We start from the raw sequence: 22,082 nt of genomic DNA on the forward strand, positions 1-22,082 counted from the left end.
TTATGCAGACGACGGAGCCCGAAAGCGCGCTGGCTTGGCAAATCACATACCCAGGGGAAGACGCGCGTAGATGAGCGGCAAAGGATCGCGTGTACTGCTGGTAGCAGGCGCAGTGTCTTACGATTATCTGGTCTATCCCATGACGACCTCAAATGCAGCGCCAGACGCAACGTCTGAGCATAGCAGCTTAGTCGTAAGAGCCTCTGCAGCTGACCTTGTGGCGCAGCTGCTCACCGCTGCAGCGCCGCAATGGGGCTCTTTTGAAGGTCAGTATTTGGGTGGACTGTGATCCGGTCACAAGTAGCTGACTTCTTGTAGTCTTAGGGCCGGCATTGCAAGCTCCTGCGTCGAACTGCCTCAAGAACAACGCCTCTTCCGTGGTGGATCTGGGTCGTGTAGATGCCTCAGCCGACGAGAGTCCTGCTTTACGAGTGATTCGGAAGCGGCAAATTGGCAGGTCTCCTGTCTGGCACGCACCTCCTACCGATCAAGCTGTTGCACAGACAACTGCAGCGAAAGCGAGCACGGTCATCATCGCGGGATCTGGAGATTCATTTCGAGACGTAGAGCCAGCCTTGGACTTCTTACAGCGTGTCAGGCCACGCTACATCATTCACCACATGACAAGGCCTCTTGCTATTGGACCACTTTGGGACATTATACGCGACGGACCTCGAACTCGAGACGGTGTGCCCGATCCAGATCATCTAGCAGTCATTATCGACGCGGACGACCTCCGGGCCGAAGGCATATCCCTGAGTCGATCGTTGTCTTGGGAGCAAACAACTGAAGACTTTGTCCGCAACCTGGGTTCAAACGGCAGGTTAGACACGCTTGTGACCTGTCCTAATTTGATCGTACGCTTTGGCAACGAGGGTCTCATACATCATCGTGGAAGGGACGCCACGGATCCCAAGCTTTATTTCCACCCTCGCGAAGCAGAATATGACTACAAACAGGGCAGCCACATGGTAAAGAGACCATTCTAGAATTGAGAATAATGCTAATCGTGATTAGATTGGGCTATCGTCAGCATTCACGGCGGGCTTCGCGCTGGGCTTCGCGGACTCGTCACCACCCAACTGCGAGAAAGGGATCCGCCTTGGAATATCTGCAGCACGCGACATGGACAGCAAGGGCTTCGTGACGAATCCTATCGATGAGGCGCCCGATTATCCAGTTGATGCAGTCGTCGACAGCCTCAAGGCCGAGAAGAGATTTTCTAGCGTCAACATTCCATCCGGAAGAATAAGCTCTGGTGATTCTTGGAGCATATTCGATGCAGTCACTGGTGATCCCGCGGAAGTCGCACGACACATCGTTACGCAAGGTCCCGAAAAGACTCTTTCTAGGTGTCCACTGCAGCGCTTCGGCAATTTGTTGAGTGTCGAAAGGACCGAGCAAGAAAGCCTGCGCGCGGTAGTTGACGCAGTACAAGAGCGTCTTTCCCTTAGAACAGCACAGCCTACTTCAATTGGAATCTTGGGACCACCGGGATCGGGCAAGAAGTTTGTGGCAGCAAATCTTGCTAAACATTTGGCACAGGATGCCAAGGTGAAACAGCTTACGTTCAATGGTCGGCTGTTGCGACTTGAGGATCTCGTGGCTCTCTGCCATACCATTCGTGACAATACTGCAAGCGGGCTGGTCACCGTTGTCTCATTCGAGAACTTCGAAGCAATTCTCGAGCCAAAAAATGAGCTGCTCAACGATTTTCTGGTCATGATGCGGGACGGACACTTTACAGATAGAGGACATGTTCGCAGTCTAGGCAGCCCACTACTTTTCTTCCTGGTCAATCAGGAGCCGCCGTCTTTAGAAGGCATCCCTACACCAACGGCATCATCGAACGACTTCAAAGACCGGCAATTCATTGATGAGTCACAGCTCTTAGATCATCTTCATGGCGTTGTGCGTATCCTAGGACCAAACCAGACCAGTGCGCAAGACAAGATGTTCTCGGTGCGTCGAGCCATGATGCTGCGACAGATGCTCAAACAGAAATTTCCACACCTCTTTGAGACGACTGGTCAGATCAAGATCGAAGAGGGCGTTCTCCATGCTCTCCTGTTAGTCCCTCACTACAAGCACGGCCTCCGATCCTTAGACAAGATCCTCAGCACGAGTCGTCTCTCAAGCAAAGTCAAATTCGACGTCTCCGCCCTACCTCCAGAAGAGCAAATACAGCTTCACGTCGACGGGCGAACATTCATGTCTTTCCTTCGCTCACCCAAGCTGCCCGCTGCTCTTCGAGAGCGCCTCGCACAAGGGCTCTTCGTGGCATACAAGAAGAAGCGAACCGAGATGGCGAGAACACCAGCTGAGAAGGAAGCATTAGAATCTGATGCGAGCATGTACGATTGGGACGAGCTGGCACCAGAACTGAAAGAGTCAACGCGGGCTCAGGCCGACGATATCCCTAGAAAGCTTCGGGCAGTGAACTGCTTCATGCTGAACGAAGATCGATCAGAGCCACTTATACATGTCCCGGAATTCTCGGTAGCGGAACTGGACATGTTGAGCGAAATGGAACATGAGCGGTTCAATGCGGAACGCTTGCAGAGGCAATGGAAGATGGGACCTCGCAGTTCGAATAAGAGAACGACACCTTTCCTCGTACCTTGGAGAGATCTTACGCAGGATTGGAAAGACGTCGATCGGGTCATGGTCGAATGTGTTCCGCGAGTGCTGGCAACGGCAGGTTGGAAGATCTACAGGATGCAGGAAGACAGTTGATTGTCTCGTGAGAAACGATTGTACCAAGCCAGCGGCGTCTTTCTGAGTGTCAATACCCAAATCGCGGTTCTTGGAAGAGCTTTGGTACTGGAGTCCTATCTCATTCACGAAGCGCCTCTGGCACCTCCCGGAGCGAAGCGAAGGTCAGGTGACCGGGGGGAGCTCCGCTCGTGACATATACCAGCTGTGTCGATTTCTTGGCGCTCTGTGATTGGTCGGGTTTCAAATGTTGCATCATGTGACTCAAGCTTCAGGCATCCAGGCATTCAGTCATTCAGCCATTCCACTTCGTGATACTGCACATTTTACCCCAAGGGCGGCCTCAGGCTTACGAAAAGGATCAACGTGCTCGGCAGCCTGAGCGAATCGCATTCCTCCATTTTGAGGCTGTGTCCGCGGCCCCACCCATTGATTGTGGTCGCAGGTGGCACAGCCACGTGCCCGACCTCAAATATCTAAACAACCTGCAACTTGGAACTCCCTTCTAACCCACCACTCACAGCCCCAAGCACCAAGAGTACCGTCAACATGTCAAAAGAAGACGATATCGAAAAGAACCTCCCAGAGAGCTCACGAGCATCACTGGACGACGACGGCCAATCCAGCTCCTCAACACTCCTGGAAAAGCCATCTCAGAACAAGACTCCAGAAGAAGCCGGAATCAAATTACCAGCCGAAGACGCCACCGCAGATGAAGTTCGAGCATACCTTGTCGACATCTTGACACTATCCCATGGCCTCCAGCACGCAGAGGCCCGTCAAATCGCCTCAGCATGGCTCGCAGGCACGGGTCGCGAACTCCGCAAATACCCCGGGAAAATGTACCACGAGATTTTCGGTGCGCAAGCGGGATGGATGTTGTACAAAGAAATCAAGATCGCAGTCGTGAAAGAGGGCTATGAACAGAATCCGGCGAGGACTTGGGCTGGCAAGCTCTCCCTATGTTCGGCTATTATAGGGGCAATGGTTGCTGTCACTTCCCTTGGAGTTTTACTTGGGCCTGTGATGTGGGCGATTTCGATTCCTTTGTACTTTTGTGGGCTTGTGGGTCTTCTCTGTGTTTTGCTTGAGACTAGACGGGCGCCGGAGGATGTTGCGGAGAGGGAGCTGGTTGAAATTTGGGATTCGCAAAGGGAGGTTGGTGGTCAGGGTAGTAAGTAGGTCGGAAATTGGGAACTGGCAATTGGAATCACTCTTGAAGAATTCCTCTTGCTTGTCGAGTTGGTGCATCTCTTGAAGTTGAGTATGAGTTCGTCTCGGTCGGCCATTGATCTTTATAAGAGGGCTGTGTCCGCAGACTGAGAGTTGATAAGCGTCAGACATACTTGATCCTTCGATAGCAAGACCTATGGCGTGAGGCGATTGCTGTTTGGGATCGATATCATAGCAGTGCGAGTACTACTACTTAGCAGGTAGCAAGTGCGAACCAGGTTGGAAGGAACTTGAAGTGCACTTCCTAAACCATCTCATCAAATATTTGATGCACCCAAAATCAATACTAATGACAATGACCTCACCATTTTTGTGTCTCTCCTTCCCACTGCAGTGACAGCATCCGTTACGGACGACCAAATGCAAAACTCGATATGTCCAAGGCAAAAAGCAATGTGGTGATACGAGATATATCATCACAAATTACAACCTTTACTGCACCTTTCTATCGCTTCGCTCCATTCGGCTATCGCAAATTCGTTGCTGTTGGCAACCGTGCAACAGCGATTCGGTTACAAGATCGCAGAGTCCTACTCCTCAACCCAATCCAACTTGGCCAAGCCGTACAAGATCGATTAGACCAACTCGGAGGCGTCGACTACATTGCCTGTGATCTCGGACACCACTCCTATGTCGCTGATTATCTCAACCGCTGGCCAAATGCGAAAACCATCGGAGTCTCCGGCCTGCCAGGGAAGAGAAAAGACGTGAAGTGGGACTTTATCTACGAAGATTGGCAACAGAGTCCAGAAGATCAATTCTCCTTCTCCCACGGAATCGAAACCGTTCTTTTCGAAGGCTTCATCACGCATGCCGTAGCATGGTATCATAGACCGACAAAGACCTTAATAATTTCAGATCTCTTGATGAATTTGCCTGCTACTGAGCAGTATCATCCTTCATCCGCGGACGAAGGACCGTTTTCGAGGGAATTCGCGAAACGAGCGCATCCATTCTCTATCTGGTTTCGCCGGCTGATCTACTATGTTGCTTATGTCGAATATACGCCCATGCGTAGAGATGCGAAACGTGTTGCTGAGCTTGATATTCAGCGCATAGTTCCTTGTCATGGAGACGTGCTGGACAGTGATGGAAACAAGGCTTGGGCGGAGGGTTATCAGTGGTTCCTAGAAGGTCACCCACAACCTGGATGGCTTTGGGCGGTCAAGGAGCCCATAATGACTGTTGTCAGAAGGCTGTTCTTGATGTGAGCGGCTTTCAGGCGCATGATCTCCTCGCTAGCCCCGAGCTCAGAGCTCAGGATGTGGTCTCCAAGCCCTTCTTCAAGCTGCCAAGTTTTGGAAACCGGCAAGTGCTCAAAACAGCAGAGCCCTACACACCATTGCAACGCGGACAGTGAACCACTGGTCTCCATCAACTTGTCATTGCATAAATGAATGTATATACCCGCCACGAAAATGGTTCCTTGATGATCCAGATGTGCTAGGAGGCCCGTTGCCAGTGTATATTGTGCTGCTGGACTGAAAGTACCTCGATTGCAGCCGCGTTCGAATTGATCCCCTACGATAACTTAAACTCCTCTACACGAGTTTGTGCAACCCCCGTCCGCCACTTGGCAAACCAATTTACCCTTGCTGTTATGATGACACCACCCTACAAATGATCCCACCTAGAAACAGTTCAATTAGTACGGGCTCGCGGAGCGAGATATACAGCTCTATTCGAGGACAAGGTCCTTACCCCGCTGCCACCGCCACAGCATTCGCAAACCGAGTCACATCCGAGTGTAAGCCCGACGAGGCAGAGTAGTGTAGCAATGATTCTTGATGATAGCATTTTAGCTAGACGCGGTAGTGGTAGGCGTTTTGGGTAGTAGCTAGTAGCCGACGTAGGAATAGAAACGCTAGAGAAGGGCGAGGGCTAACATGGAATTTGTACCTTCGGCTATACCGATATATATAGTAAGGTATATACGACCTTACGAAAGGCAGAATTGCAACTTGCAAGGGCTCTGTAAAGAACAACAATGTTGGTCTATCGGGATCCTTAAAGTTATATTGCGGTACCCGGTATACCTTATCGACAGCAGACTGTTAGTAGTGGGCCTTTAGTAGACCGCGGGCCTCACGATGGTTAGGGAAAGAGGCTCTCGAGGCTCTTTTAATACCTAGGGTAATTCGCCTAGAGTCTTAGAAATAGTCTGTAGTAGAATTTTGAGCATACCAATATAAACATCTAGGTCCACGAGCTTACTTAATAGAGTTTGTAGCTCGAGGTTCTGCGTTGGTAGGTTATAACTCAATATAGGCTATATGTCTGCTTCTCTCATTTTATTAGATAAAACAGCAGTTGCAGGGCTCGAAAGCTTTTTCGTAGGGTAGAATAACAACACCGAAACCTTAGCAGAGGGTGTGGCCTAGAGTACTTATCTTCTAGGCATTATTATTCATCAACCGTGGCGTGTGCGTATTCTGCCTAGCTGCAGTAGTATAGTACTGCCAAAGTGCCAGCTGGTGGTTCAGCCAATCAAAGCCTTGCGCTTAATAAGATACAGTATCTATCGTCTCACATGATGACGACTGGGATGGAGTTTGTTGCTCTCGATCGTGATTCCGGGGTCACCTTTGCTGCCTCAACCTCTTTCTTCTCTTTGTTCATCATCTGCAAGCCTTTCTCAAAGCATCATCAAGAAGGGATCCCAAAAGAACTTGAACCCTGTGACATCCATCTACACAAACGCAAGCTTAAGTAATCATGGCCCAAGTGTGTCCAGTCGTTGGAACTACAACCAATGTTCTCCCTCCTCATCACCCGGAAATCAAGTCTGGTATGCGACAGTCCTACATTGTTTCGACGAAGCAGTCAGGAGAAAAGGTCATGAGACTGACATCGTTCTACAGACCCAGAAGCTCGCTGTCCGGTGACGAACGCAAAGGTCGACCACCACGAGAACATTATCCATAACCACCCATCCGCTCCCCATGTCCCGTCCTCCGATAAAGAAGCTATGGATGCTTCCCAATGCCCTGCTTTGAAGGAAGCGAATACGCAAGAGAGCGTTACAGATGCTACTTGCCCTGTCGTTGGGCCAGTAAATGCACATCTCCCTCCAGCTCACCCTGCGTTGACTGAGAAGGAAGCTGGTGCTGTGTGCCCAGTCACAAATGCAAAGTTGGAACACCATAAGGGCAAGGTGCACGCACACCCGAGCGTACCCGATGATGCGCCAGCAGCGAAGTGTCCTGTTGCTGGAGCAGCTGCGTAGACTGAATACATAGCCAGCGAGACTGGGTTTGTAGGGCACGTAGATAAGTCGAATTATGCTCTATGCCAAAACAGATAGTGCACCATTCCCAGCAGCTTGCATTCCTTTCAAATCGTGGCATAGTGCCATGCAGCCTGTCCGAGATGAGCCACTCATTGTTCAAGCTACACAATGGATAAACCGCCCTGGCGATCACTTCTGAGCGCGCACATGCCGAACTTCATGTGCCGCAAGGACAGTGAGTGTGGCTTCGATATGTTATAAGATTGGGCCAACGACTCCGAGGTCGCTCGTGCTAGATGTCGCTTGTTGTAGTGATGGCGGGCCTTGGTCGTTTTCATGAGCAAGCATCAGAATTACGGCATTGATGACCAGACCAGTGCCTAGAGTTGCTGTGAAATTGCTCTGCCGTGAACTTTTCTTTGTGATTGGCTTGATATCTGAGCTGTAGCTGAGGCGTTGACGCTCCGGGGCCAAGAGGTAATCTCCAGGCCTGTGGACATTGTGTTGGCGGTGAAGATGTGCGTGCGCTTTGCAAGGCCGAGTAGTACGAATGGTCTGGTGGGAGATCCCTTGGCAGCGCCGGTAAATCGCAGTCGAACGCATGTTGTCCAATCTGCAATCCTGTTTGATTCTGAATTGGCAGTCTGATCAGCGGTAAGTGCATGGTCTCAACAGCAATCGGTTCATTTCGTGTAACGTTCTCACGTACGCTTGTTCAGCGCGCGGGCTCGAGGCAATATCTGTTCTGCTGTGTGTTCCAATCTGTGCTTAGCAATGTAGTATAGCTGACGGATGATACTAGGAATGAGATGAGAACTTCAATGTTTGGAACGCGCCAACCTTCAACGTGGTCGCCCGACGAGTGTATAAGGGAACCGCGCAAGCAGGGCTTTCCTGGACTCTTTGCCTTGCACTCGGGCAGGCGGCTTTGCAATGAAGCACGGCATGCCGACATCGACGGTGATCAAGCAAGCGCGCCGAGAATATGAGCCAATTTCCGTGGAGCAAGTCATAGACTTGTTCAGGTCACATGTCGATGAAGAGATGTAGCAGCCGTCGGTAAGGAGAGAAATTTCATCGAGTGCTTTGTGTGCACCCTCGGTCTTTCCAGCTACGGCGCCCGTGTTCGCGCTCTAGCGGCCATAGCAGACCATAACCAGGTAGGAGAAGTAGCCTAGTCACAGCACAATAAACAGACCGTCAAAATGAGTTGAAGGGAAGAAGAAGAAAAGGGAAGCGAAGTGAGATCGAAATGGCGAGCGGAGAGTTTGGAAATGTCTTGGCGCGCTTGCCCTGTGCGTGTGCGATGATTGATGCCGATATCTCCAGCCACGCGTCACCAGTACAGCCACAGGGTGATTGTTGGCTAGCATCCTCATCGCTGCAAATACATTCTTTGTCATTCGAGCTATCATATCTATAATATGACAACTCAACAAAAAATGGGGCCCCTTTAGGCTTAGTGCGGCCTAAAACGACCGAAAAGCCGACTCTAATTAGTCGGCGGCGAGGAACTTTAAAATTTCTCGATTCTTACGCGGTCCGGAGGGCGTAGAAGTCGTAGGATCGACTATAACGCTCCGGCGCCGCGATAGCAGCATTTCCGAGGCCGTCTCCGTCGTTTACGCCTAATCCGGCGGCGTTTTTTGCTTAAGGCGGTATCGTTCGCGCCTAATCTAGCGGTATTTACTCGGAGCGGTAGGCTCGAAAGGCTTATCCTACGCGTTCCGGATAGTACTACTCGCTATAGGCGTTTTATAGGGTACTTATAGTAGGCGTTAGATAAGGTACTCGCTATAAATAGTTCGAATCCTGTTTAACTATAGGCGTTTTAGATAGTATTTGCTATAAGCGTTTCGGATAGGACTACTCGCTATAGCTATCTCGGATAGTTACCGCTATAAGCGTTTCGAATATTACTACTCGCTATAAGCGTTTTTAGTAGTATTTACTATAAGCGTTTCGGATTAGACTTGCTATAAGTATTCTAAATAGGACTTACTATAGGTATTTTAGATAGTCCTACTTGCTATAAGCGTTCCTAATAGTACTTGCTATTTGCGTTCCGGATAGACTTCCTCTACGCGTTCCGGATAAGACTTAGTATAAGCGTTTCGGATTAGAATTGCTATATAGTGCGTTCTAAATAAAACCTAGTATAGGCGTTATAGATAGTAGTACTAACTATTAGCGCTCCGGATTAGAGTTATTAGACTTACTATACGCGTTCTAAACAGTACTTAGTATTATAAGCGTTCTAAATTAGACCTGTTGTAGGCGTTATAGATAATGGTTAGCTTATCCTACGCGTTCCGGATAGTACTACTCGCTATAGATATTCTATAGAGTACTCGCTATAGGCGTTATATAGGGTACTCGCTATAGATAGTTCGAATGCTATTTAACTATAGGCGTTTTAGATAGTATTTGCTATAAGCGTTCCGGATAGCTACCTCCTTCTTAGGCTCTTTATAGTAACTTCTTCCGCTCTGTATACACCTTCTATATCATCTTAGTTGCTATTACTTTCTTCTATATCTAGTCTAGCGGCTTGAAGAAGTCTTCTATAAAGAGCCTAAGGACAAATGTCGCAAAGCAGCTATTCTAGCGTTATGCACCTATAGAATGGGTTAAATAGCACAATAACGGCCTATTTTTATTAAAAGTCATATTAGAATCGCACCTACGGAAGGATATAGAGAAGATCTTTGCTTATACAAAGGATACTGCATCTCTTTAGCTACGCAAATAAAAACTACAAAACACTACTCCGTAAGAAACGCTATGCGAATAGCGTCCGGATTGCCTTTATAAGGCGGTAATACTACATTCTTAGGAGGCTTCAAAGCATAAGAGGGCTATAAGAATTAGCTAATAAGACAGCTCCGGGTATTACTAGAAAGTAGGCGTATATATTGATTGTACTATAATCTTCGAGGGCTGGCTAGCTATAAACCTAGCTACTAGCTATATAGAAGCCCGGGCGCAATCTAAACAGAATAGACAGCTAACTTGGCGCTCGAGTCTCTCTAGATCCACCTCTTCGATTTTCTTTCTATAAGTCGGATATGCCTTGCATTGTACTGTTCTATCTTGTCTTCTAGTTTGAAGAATTATATAGCGTTAGCGAGACATGTCTGAATTTTGTAAGGAACAGTATATAGGCCTATTAACTTTTGTCCTTAGACCCTTGCTAACGCAAGGAGAGTAAGCAGGTACTATTCAGTTAAAAGTCCGGTCGTAGAAGGTGCTTGTTGTGCCTGCCTCTACTTGCGTTTAACTAGGAAGGGGCTGAAACGGAGATAGCCGGATAGTACTACTCGCTATAGGCCTTCCGGATAGTGCTTTGTGTGAGTATTTAGTTTCGGATTAGACTTAGACTTACTTTATACATTCCGGATAAGACGTTCTATAAGCGTTTCGGATTAGACTTGCTATACGCCTTCCGGTTTATACTATACTAAGCGTGTAAAATAAGGCTTGTCCTACGCGTTCCGGATAGTACTACTCGCTATAGATATTCTATAGAGTACTCGCTATAGGCGCCCTATAGGATACTCGTAGTAGGCGTTATATAGGGTACTTACTATAGGTAGTTCGAATACTATTTCCTATAGGCGTTTGAAATAGTATTTACTATAAGCGTTTCGGATATAATATAGTACTTCTTGCTATAAGTATTCTAAATAGTACTTACTATAGGCACTTTAGGTAGTACTGCTTGCTATAAGCGTGCTTAAATTTTAATAGTACTTGCTATTAGCGTTGCGAATTAGACTTGCTATATACGTTCCGGATAGTGCTTACGCTACGCGTTCCGGATTAGACTTAGTAGAAGCGTTCCGGATTAGAATTACTATATAGCGCGTTTTAAATAAAACTTAGTATAGGCGCTATAGATAGTAGTACTAACTGTTAGCGCTCCGGATTAGACTTACTATATACGTTCCAAATAGTACTTAGGATTATAAGTGTTCTAAATTGAAATTCCTATATTTGTAGAGTACTCGTAGTAGGCGTTATATAGGGTACTCGCTATAGGTAGTTCGAATACTGTTTAGCTTTAGGCGTTTTAGATAGTCTTTACTATAGGCGATCCGGATAGTACTGCTCGCTATAGATATCTTAAATAGTTACCGCTATAAGCGTTTCGAATGTTACTACTCGCTATAAGCGTTTTTAGTAGTATTTACTATAAGCGCTTCCGATATAACTTGCTATTAGTATTCTAAACAGTACTTACTATAGGTATTTTAGATAGTACTACTTGCTATAAGCGTTCTTAGCAGTACTTCGGATTAGACTTGCTATACGCGTTCCGGTTTATATCGGACTAACTATACTAAGCGTTTAAAATAAGGCTTGTCCTACGCGTTCCGGACAGTACTACTTGCTATAGGTATTCTATAGAGTGCTCGCTATAGGCGTTCTCTAAGGTACTCGTAGCAGGCGTTATATAGGGTACTCGCTATAGGTAGTTAAAATACTGTTTGCTATAGGCGTTTTAGATAGTGTTTGCTATAAGCGTTCCGGATAGTACTACTTGCTATAGATATCTCGGATGATATAGTTACCGCTACAAGCGTTTCGAATATTACTACTCGCTATAAGCGCTTTTAGTAGTATTTGCTATAGGCGTTTCGGATTAGACTTGCTAAACGTGTTCTAAATAGCACTTGCTGTAGGTACTTTAGATAGTCCTACTTGCTATAAGCGTTCTTAGTAGTACTTGCTGTTAGCGTTCCGGATAGTCTTACTCTACGCGTTTCGGATAAGACTTGGTGTAGGCATTTCGGATTAGAATTGCTATATAGCGCGTTTTGGGTGGACCTTCATATTCTAGATAGTGCTTGGTGTTGTAGGCGTTCTAAATTAGACTTTTTATAGGCGTTATAGATGATAGTTGGCTTATCCTACGCCTTCCGGATGGTGCTACTCGCTACAGATATTCTATAGAGTACTCGCTATAGGCGTTTTGTAGGGTACTCGTAGTAGGCGTTGTATAAGGTGCTCGCTATAAATAGTTCGAATACTATTAAACTATAGGCGTTTTAGATAGTATTTGCTATAGGCATTCCGGATAGTACTACTCGCTATAGATATCTTAGACGGTTGCCGCTATAAGCGTTTCGAATATCACTACTCGCTATAATCGGGTTTAGTAGTATTTACTATAAGCGTTTCGGATATAACTTGCTATAAGTATTCTAAATAGTACTTACTTTAGGTAATTTAATAGTACTACTTGCTATAAGCGTTCTTAATAGTACTTGCTATTAGCGCTCCGGATTAGACTTACTATACGCAATCCGGATAGTACTACTCGCTATAAGCCTTCCGGATAGTACTTGATATAAGTATTTAGTTTCGGATTAGACTTAGATAGTTAGACTTGCTCTATACATTTCAGATAAGACTTTCTATAAGCGTTTCGGATTAGACTTGCTATACGCGTACCGGTTTACATAGAACTAACTATACTAAGCGTTTAAAATGAGGCCTGTCCTACGCGTTCCGGATAGTACTACTGCTATAGATATACCGTATTATATAGAGTGCTCGCTATAGGCGTTTTATAAGGTACTCGTAGTAGGTGCTATATAGGCTACTCGCTCTAAGTAGTTCGAATGCTGTTTGCTATAGGCGTTTTAGATAGTGTTTGCTATAAGCGTTCCGGATAGTACTACTCGCTATAGGCCTTCCGGGTAGTACTTAGTATAAGTACTTAGTCTTAGATTGAACTTAGACTTGCTTTATATATTCCGGACAAGACTTTCTGTAGGCGTTTCGGATTAGATTATTAGACTTGCTATACGCGTTCCGGTTTATATAGGACGAACTATACTGGGCGTTTAAAATAAGGCTTGTCCTACGCGTTCCGGATAGTACTACTCGCTATAGATATCTTAGATAGTTACCGCTATAGGCGTTTCGAGTATTACTACTCGCTATAGGCGTTTTTAGTAGTATTTACTATAAGCGTTTCGGATATAACTTGCTCTAAGTATTATAAATAGTACTTGCTATAGGTATTTTAGAAAGTACTACTTACTATAAGCGTTCGTAATAGTACTTACTATTACCGTTCTAAATTAGACCTACTATACGCGTTCCGGATAGTACTTACTCTACGCGTTCCGGATAAGACTTAGTATAAGCGTTTCGGATTAGAATTACTATATAGCGCGTTTTAAATAAAACTTAGTATAGGCGTTATAGATAGTAGTACTAACAGGTAGCGCTCCGGATCAGACTTACTATACGCCTTCTTAATAGTACTCAGTATTGTAAGCGTTCTAAATTAGACCTATTATAGGCGTTATAGATGATAGTTAGCTTATCCTACGCGTTCCGGATAGTACTACTCGCTATAGATATTCTATAGAGTACTCGTAGTAGGCGTTATATAGGCCCTATAGGGTATTCGCTATAAATAGTTCGAATGCTATTTAACTATAGGCGTTTTAGATAGTATTTGCTATAAGCGTTCCGGATAGTACTACTCGCTATAGGCCTTCCGGATAGTGCTTAGTATAAGTATTTAGTTTCGGATTAGACTTAGTCTTACTTTATACATTCCGGATAAGACTTTCTATAAGCGTTTCGGATTAGACTTGCGTATAGTATACGCCTTCCGGTTTATATCGGACTAACTATACTAAGCGTTTAAAATAAGGCTTGTCCTACGCGTTCTATATAGTACTACTCGCTATAGGTATTCTATAGAGTACTCGCTATAGGCGTCTTTAGTAGTATTTTCTATAGGTGTTTGACCGTGTTTCGGATATAACTTGCTATAGGTATTCTAAATAGCACTTACTATAGGTATTTTAGATAGTCTTGCTTGCTATAGGCGTTCTTAGTAGTACCTGCTATTAGCGTTCCGAATTAGACTTGCTATACGCGTTCCGGATAGTATCTACTCTACGCGTTTCGGATAAGACTTAGTATAGGCGTTTCGGATTAGAATTGCTATATAGCGCGTTCTAAATAGAACTTGGTATAAGCGTTATAGACAGTAGTACTAACTATTAGCGCTCCGGATTAGACTTGCTATACGCGTTCCGAATAGTACTTACTAAGTTACTATTATAAACGTTCTAAATTAGACTTTCTATAGGCGTTATAGATAGTAGTTAGCTTGTCCTACGCGTTCCGGATAGTACTGCTCGCTATAGATATTCTATAGAGTACTCGCTATAGGCGCTTTATAAGGTACTCGCAGTAGGCGTTATATAAGGTGCTCGGGATAAGTAGTTCGAATACTGTTTAGTAACTATAGGCGTTTTGGATAGTATCTGCTATAAGCGTTCCGGAAAGTACTACTCGCTAAAGATGTCTCAGATAATTATCGCTATAAGCGTTTCGGGTGTTACTACTCGTGTTAGAGCCAAAGAGGCCACATATGATTAGCATGTAATCCGGCCGAGTGAAGCTAGGGTCTTAGTGCCTTAGGTAGGGCTTAGCGCTTAGCGTTAGGCTAACTAGCCTGCCTCCCTCCCTCTCCTCCTAGATCTCTATCGAATACTACCCGTATCTACGACTACCCTATCTACCTGCTAACACACCCTTCTTATATAGCATTCGATCTACCCTTTAAGGGCAGCAGCTAGATAGTCCTTATTTCAAGCTTTTAGCGGTATAGCTACGAAAACTATCGATTTAACTATATTGCGCCCGAAGAACGGGACCTATACGTACTATTCCATTAAAACAACCGTACTAATTATTAAGCAAGGCCTTCTATACGGCCTATTACACTAAGTTAAGCACATTAGACCGATACTCGCTAATTCCGCTATATCCGCATCTTAGGGGCCTACTATATATTATCGGTACTACCCCTTATTGCAATAGCCGGCTTATTACGAAGCAACAATAACCGCGGCGCCGCTAGCAGCGCTAGCAACGACAACGCTAGTAGTATAGTGTCTACTAAAGTGCCTACTAAAGTGCCCCCTACTAAGGTGCCTACTAAAGAGCCTGCTACTAAGCCTGCCGAAGAACCTATAGTTCTAGGTAACGACCTAGAGTTGCCTATTAACGATATACTTAACAACATTGTTAATCGACGATATAGCTAACTAGCCTTTAGGCCCTAGCTAGTAGCGAGACTTTAAGAAGCTACCTAAAACAGGCTCGCTGCTCTACGTTAAGAATAATAGCTAAAGGACAACCTCCTCGAAATTCGCCGCCTTTAGGAGGCCCTAACAACTAATACTAAGCCGACAGTAGGGCCTTCCTTACTATTAGTCCTAGTCTAGAAGAAGGATGCTAAACTCAAGGACTGCACCGTATTTAATAGCTCTAGTCGGAAGCAATATAATAACTATATTCGTAACTATAAGCTTAACTAGCGCAATATACTAAGAGCGCTGCTAGATAACTATTCCTTAGTTGTCTATGCTATATAGTACATTAATAGCGACCTAAAGCGCACGTAGGATAACTATTTCGACTCCCTTAACGATTAGACCGCTATTTAGTAGAAAACCTGTAAGACTATTATGCTAGACACCCTTAGAAACCCTATACTAAGGCAACAACACGCCTAAGACTAATACCTACGTACTAAACAAAAGGCCGACTAAACCTCTCGATCCTTCGAGGCTTATCTAAAAACCCTTAAGGACGATTTGCTACCTAAAACCGACTCTATCTAGATATCTAAGATACGACCTAAACTAAGATAGGAACTAGTCCTTGAATTAGACCGCTGCCGTGTGTTTAAACAGGCCAACCTTATACGCATTTAGTTTATAGTTAAAGTCGAAACTATAGAGCGTATAGTGCAGCTATAGCAACGGTTAGAATCTAAGATACGACTATCTACCTATCGTAGCCGAGGAGGCAACAATTAAGGTTTATATTAAAACAACACTAGTGCTAATAATAGAGGTAGCAATAACAACGACCGTAGGAGAAGCCGTAGCCGACGGCTATATAGAGGAGGCCGTAATAGGGGCCGTAGAAGGGGCTCGTATCCCTATAGTACTAATCGCTCGGCTAACAATAGCGGTAATGGCTGTAGCAATCCCCTAACTGGACTAAAGTGCTTTAATTGCAATAGCACTAGCTATCTACTAGGCTAATACGACAAACCTAAGGACTAGGCCCGAATCGACCGTGCTACCGCTAAGCACCGGAAGCACCTTTTAGCAGCTAACGCTACCCCTATAGGCTAACCTTCGAAAAAAGAGTAAGCGCCGCACTAACTATTAGCCTTATACGGCGTAAGACTATCGACATTGTGCTAGCTATTATACGCACCTGTCTCGTAGGGGATACATATAGGAACAATTATAAAACCTAGGTTACGCTAGACCTAGGAAATGGAGTTAGTACCCTTATCGACTATCGCGTAGCTAAGCAATTAGACCTTCGATAATTGCCTAGGACTAACCTACTAACCCTTGCTTAGTTTAATAACGCTCGGCACTTAACCTATAGGGCCTACTATATTTATATAGCCCTAAAGGACGACCTCGGCAATAAGCGCCTACTAAACTTTACTGCCTATATAGTAGATATAGATAGCCTCCTATCTAATATTGTTATTAGCAACCCTGTTCTTAAGTGCTATGCTATAGTTATAGACTTAGGCAGTTAATAATAGCGATTTAGAATCGCTAGGAAAGAGGACATTAAACACATTAATATTAGCGAGTGCCCTAATAATATTAGGGTCCTATTTATTAGCAACCTAACCCTAGCTAATCCGACGGCCGATCTGCTCGGTAGTAATAACGATAAACCTATGCCCCCTAATAATCCTGATTAGCTTGCTCGCATACTAGAGCCTATCCGAGAGACTTATATTAATATGTTTAAACACTACCTAGCATCGACATTGCCTATATTTAAAGAGACGGATTATAAGATTAATATTATAGAGGGCAAGGAGGTTCCTTTTAGCCCCCTCTACAACCTTAGTAAACGAGAGCTTGCTATATTGCGTAAGTATCTAGAGGAAAACCTAGCTAATAGCTGGATATAGTATAGCAACAGCCCTGCTAGTGCACCTATCCTATTCGTACTAAAGAAGAATAGTAGCCTACGCCTATATGTCGACTATCGTAGGCTTAATACTATTACTATTAAAGACCGCTGTCTACTCCCTCTTATTAATAAGACCCTCGATCGCCTTTCTAGGGCCTACTTCTATACTATACTAGACATTAAGGATGCGTACTATCGTATCTGCATTCGTAAGGGCGACGAATAGAAGATAGCCTTCCGCACTCGTTATAGCTATTTTAAGTACTTAGTTATGCTATTTAGTCTAGCTAATGCCCCTGCAACATTCCAATCCTATATTAATCGGGCCCTTTCGGGTCTATTAGACTATCTCTATATAGTTTACCTAGATAACATCCTAGTCTATATCTATTTACCTAACATTGCAGAGCACTAGGCTATAGTACGCAAGGTGCTCGACCGCCTACGGGCCTATAGCCTATATTGCAAGCCTTCTAAATGCACCTTTGCTACTAAAGAGGTGTCCTTCCTTAGCTTCCTCGTATTAACCGAGGGTGTTAAGGCTAATCCTAATCGGATTAGGACTATTACTAAGTAGCTAATACCTACTAGTATTAAAGAGCTTTAATCGTTCCTCGGCTTTACTAATTTCTACCGTCGCTTTATTAAGGGCTATTTACGGCATATAATGCCCCTAACTAAGCTTACTAAAACTAAGGCTAACCCTACTAGAGAATTCAAATAGACTAATAGAGCGCAAGCCGCTTTTAACGGTCTAAAGCAACGCTTTACTAAAGTCCCCTTATTGCACTATTTCGTGCTAAGCAAATAGATCCGAATTAAGACTAACGCTTTATAGTTCGCTGTATTAGCTATTATATTATAGCAGGCTAATAACACCTACTAGCACCCGATTGCCTTCTTCTCGAGGAAGATAATTAATACTAAACGTCGCTACGAGACCTACGAGCAAGAGCTCTTAGCTATTGTCGAGGCCTTCAAGCATTAGAGGCATTACCTCGATAGGGCCTAATATACGATACAGGTCTATACAGACTATAACAACCTCCGTAGCATTACTAAGGTTACTAGAGTTATAGGTCGACAGGCTAGATAGGCCGTCTGCCTCGCTAGGTTTAATTTTAATATATTATATCGGCTAGGCGTAAGTAACCCTACTAATAGCCTATCGAGGCGACCTAATTACGACAGCGGGACTTAGCAATCTATTAATTTATTATTTCTAACCCTATAGTATAAGATTGCTATAGCCCGTATTATTAATAAGCAAGCGTAGAATAAGCGGCTTACCGGACTCCGCGACGGCTTAAAGCATATTAATACTCTTACTATATTAACAGTACGTGTTAAGGACATAGACAGGAGAAGTTATAATAACTCCCTAGTCGACATCGCTATATATAGTAACAGCGATAGCACTGCTATAGTTGATCCGGCTACTAGTGCTACTAGATGCATATAGTACGTACTATATAAGATAGCGAGGGTGCTATTAAGCGAACTTATAGAAGGGGATAGACGAGCGTTTATAGATAAGCTATTACGAGCTTAGCAAAGGGACGCTTTTGCTACTACTCGTATAGATTAGCTTAGAAGTAGCCGTAAGACTAGATCTAGCAAGAATTGGTCGATTAATGCTAATAGCTATTTGCGCTATAAAGGCAGGCTCTATATCCCTGCCGAGCATTCGATCCGACAAGAGCTTCTTAAGCGACACTATAATAGTAAGCTTGCCGGTTACTATAGTATAGAGAGGTCGCACGAGTTACTATCGCGCATATACTACTAGCTAAATAGTAAGCGGGACATAAAGGACTACGTAAACACGTATACCGTATATTAACGAGTCAAAGCACTAAAGCACTTACTATTTAGCGAGTTGTCCTTACTTCCTGTTCTAAAGAAGCCATTTGCTAAGCTTACGATGGATTTTATTATAGGCCTTCCGCCTGCTAAGCGTAGGGGAAGTAAGGATATGTATAATACTATCCTAGTTGTCGTAGACCGGTTTACTAAAGGCGCTCGTTACATTCCTGCCCGAAAGGATTAGACGGCTATTAATCTAGCTAAGGCGCTATAGACTAATATCTTCTATACCTATTAGGGAACCCCTAAGGGGATAGTCTCCGATAGGGGCTCGATATTTATATCGTACTATTAGAGCGAAATATACCTATAGCTAAGACTGAAGCATCGGCTATTAACAGCCTTCTATCTACAGACTAACGGTCAAATAGAGAGACAGAATGCTACCCTATAGCAGTACCTGCGTAGTTATATTAACGAGAACCCTAAGGATTAGGTCAATCTCCTATAACTAGCCGAATTCGTATACAACAATAGTGTCTACTTATCTACTAAGGTGTTACCTTATTTCGCTATAATAGGCAGCAACCCTACGCTACTATAAGACCCCCTATCGCTCGAGGCCGAGCGCAAGGAAAGGGAAGCGGGTCAACCTAAGACACTAGCGGCTATTAAGAGGGTTTAGAAGATGCGAGAAATCTATACTAAGATAGCCGAGAAGTTAACAAAGGCTTAAGAGTACTAAAAGACCTACTATAACAAACACTACCTTCTAATAACCTTTAAGCAAGGCGATATAGTTATACTTAGTATAAAGAACTTCCGCATCCGTAAACACCTATTACCCGATAGCAAAACAAGGCCTAAGCTCGCACTAAGATATATTAGCCTATTCCGCATCCGAGAACCGAAGGGTATATAGGCCTACTAGTTATAGCTTCTACCCTATTATACTATCTATAACACCTTCTATATATCCCTCCTTAAGCTATACTATTAACGCGAAGGCGACAAAGCGCCTGCTAAGTCAGAAGAAGTCTTAGCTAATAGTAAAGAACTGTAGTCTATAGAACGTATCCTATAGCACTAGACTAGGAAAGGCAAGAAGGAGTACCTATTAAGATAGTAAGGCTATTTACCTAAATAGGACTCGTAGGAAGCTAAAGCCTCTTTTAAAGACATAACTAAGTTGTTAGATAAGTATTAGACTAGTATAAAGAACAAGAAGAAGGCTAAAAGCTCGTAATGTTACTAAGGCTTAGGATTAATAGCACCCCCGGGGTGCTATTAGCTAACTAATTAGAGGCCGACAAACTAGGACAATAAGACTATACTACTATAGTAGACGCGCACTAAGCATCAACAAACGCGCTATAACTATTAACTAATCGCCTGCTCTTTTAAGGATTCTACCTCTTCCCTAATGCACCCTATAGGTCCCCCTCTTATTCTTTATTCTATCGAGGCCTCGAGACCTAAGCGTTCGACAAGGGCGATATACGCGCGCGTGCGAATAACGGTAACAAAGGTAATAGTGTCGCGTACTAGTAGTGCGCCGGCGGCTAACGCGGCTATATTAGTAATAGTATTATAGAGTATATTATTAGTCGAAGAAGGAAATCGAAAAGCAAGGTAAAGTTAGCGCTAAGACGACTAGCGCCGCTATTGTTAATATTACTTGCTATTGTTACTGCGCCTACGGACACAACCTTACCTATACTATAAGCCTAAGGCACCTTTAATTAAAACTTTAATCAAAACTTTAAGCCGCCTAAAAGATTAAGCGACTAATAGACTAACTAAGAGCAAAACTATAGAGCTAAGCTAGCTAGGGTCGATCTTGCGGACAATAGGTTACTCCTCGATCTATCTAACCCTTTAAGCGAGGGGAACCTCTACTACTACACTTATAATAGCCTTTACCTATAGAAACTAGACGAGCTGTATTTTTAAAAAGATAAGATAAGATTAACAATTAAAGGCTACTAAACCTAACTAATTAGGGCTAGCGAAACTACGAACAATAATAGCCCTCGTAATAATAAGAACAATCCCTCGGAACGGACAACCCTCGGAAGCGGACATTGCTAAGTCTTTTAAGAGTAGACGCAAAGAACTCGGTACGACATTACTTAGAACGGAGGTAGGGCTATAATACCTCGTACGTCTACCTATTATAGCAGGGAAGACGCGCTCGTATTATAATTAGTCGATAGTTCTTAATTCTTATAGATATATATTACCTTATTATATATAAGGATAGCGTAGTTAGAGTTAGACATTGTGTTGAAAGTAAGGTTTGACATAGTTACATAACTAGGTAACTAAGTGTTTAATTTAGCGCAGGCTAAGTAGCTTATTAGACCTACTAAGTTAGCGGCAATAGAGATCGGATAGGAATATAGACAGGCTACGAGGGCGCGGCCTTTAGAAGGGAAGCGTATGTTAGAGCTAAAGAGGCTATATATAATTAGCATGTAATCCGGCCGAGTGAAGCTAGGGTCTTAGTGCCTTAGGCAGGGCTTGGCGCTTAGCGTTAGGCTAACTAGCCTGCCTCCCTCCCTCTCCTCTTAGATCTCTATCGAATACTACCTGTATCTACGACCACCCTATCTACCTGCTAACATACCCTTCTTACAACTCGCTACAAGCGTTTTTAGCAGTATTTGCTATAGGCGTTTCGGGCGTTTTAGATTAGACTTACTATAGGTATTCTAAATAGCACTTGCTATAGGTATTTTAGATAGTACTACTTGCTTTAAGCGTTCTTAGTAGTACTTACTATTAGCGTTCCGAATTAGACTTGCTATATACGTTCCGGATAGTACTTACTCTACGCGTTCCGGATAAGACTTGGTATAAGCGTTTCGGATTAGAATTGCTATATAGCGCGTTCTAAATAGAACTTAGTATAGGCGTTTTAGATAGTAGTACTAACTGTTAGCGCTCTAGATTAGACTTACTATACGCGTTCCAAATAGTACTTGCTGTTATGGGTGCTCTAGGTTAGCCTCACTATAGGCGTTGTTAGTAACAGTCAGCTTATTCCACGCGTTCCGGATAGTACTGCTCGCTATAGATGTTCTATAGAGTACTCGCT

General features: G+C 44.2%; 5 protein-coding genes across 5 annotated transcripts; 4 read left to right on the forward strand and 1 right to left on the reverse strand.

The window, feature by feature from the left end:
- Window positions 1-1,586: 1,586 nt before the first annotated feature.
- On the forward strand, window positions 1,587-3,016 carry MYCFIDRAFT_210583 (uncharacterized protein). The gene has a single exon (XM_007925689.1). It carries the CDS (start codon window positions 1,723-1,725, stop codon window positions 2,734-2,736), a length of 1,014 nt encoding a protein of 337 aa, XP_007923880.1. The 5' UTR covers window positions 1,587-1,722; the 3' UTR covers window positions 2,737-3,016.
- A 235-nt stretch (window positions 3,017-3,251) lies between these two features.
- On the forward strand, window positions 3,252-3,927 carry MYCFIDRAFT_202613 (uncharacterized protein). The gene has a single exon (XM_007925690.1). The coding sequence runs from the start codon at window positions 3,265-3,267 to the stop codon at window positions 3,895-3,897; it is 633 nt and encodes a 210-aa protein (XP_007923881.1). The 5' UTR covers window positions 3,252-3,264; the 3' UTR covers window positions 3,898-3,927.
- A 395-nt stretch (window positions 3,928-4,322) lies between these two features.
- Window positions 4,323-5,159, forward strand: MYCFIDRAFT_77479 (uncharacterized protein; the record flags this gene model as incomplete). Its single annotated transcript, XM_007924597.1, has 1 exon — window positions 4,323-5,159. One exon carries the CDS (start codon window positions 4,323-4,325, stop codon window positions 5,157-5,159), a length of 837 nt encoding a protein of 278 aa, XP_007922788.1.
- A 1,510-nt stretch (window positions 5,160-6,669) lies between these two features.
- On the forward strand, window positions 6,670-7,162 carry MYCFIDRAFT_18476 (uncharacterized protein; the record flags this gene model as incomplete). The annotated part of the gene is made up of 2 exons (XM_007924129.1): window positions 6,670-6,736; window positions 6,810-7,162. Coding segments are annotated over 2 exons (420 nt in total), but the record flags the coding sequence as incomplete, so codon positions are not given.
- Window positions 7,163-7,511: 349 nt separating this feature from the next.
- Window positions 7,512-8,592, reverse strand: MYCFIDRAFT_172394 (uncharacterized protein; the record flags this gene model as incomplete). The annotated part of the gene is made up of 5 exons (XM_007925691.1): window positions 7,512-7,844; window positions 7,883-7,939; window positions 7,968-7,993; window positions 8,025-8,308; window positions 8,360-8,592. 5 exons carry the CDS (start codon window positions 8,590-8,592, stop codon window positions 7,512-7,514), a joined length of 933 nt encoding a protein of 310 aa, XP_007923882.1.
- Between the last annotated feature and the right edge of the window lie 13,490 nt (window positions 8,593-22,082).

The sequence above is a fragment of the Pseudocercospora fijiensis genome (genome assembly GCF_000340215.1).
Source record: "Pseudocercospora fijiensis CIRAD86 unplaced genomic scaffold MYCFIscaffold_2, whole genome shotgun sequence".
Lineage (NCBI taxonomy): Eukaryota > Fungi > Ascomycota > Dothideomycetes > Mycosphaerellales > Mycosphaerellaceae > Pseudocercospora > Pseudocercospora fijiensis.

Bases quoted from the DNA above. Each gene is read 5' to 3' on its own strand.
- MYCFIDRAFT_202613 (XM_007925690.1), top strand. From the start codon at position 3,265: ATGTCAAAAGAAGACGATATCGAAAAGAACCTCCCAGAGAGCTCACGA.
- MYCFIDRAFT_210583 (XM_007925689.1), top strand. From the start codon at position 1,723: ATGATGCGGGACGGACACTTTACAGATAGAGGACATGTTCGCAGTCTA.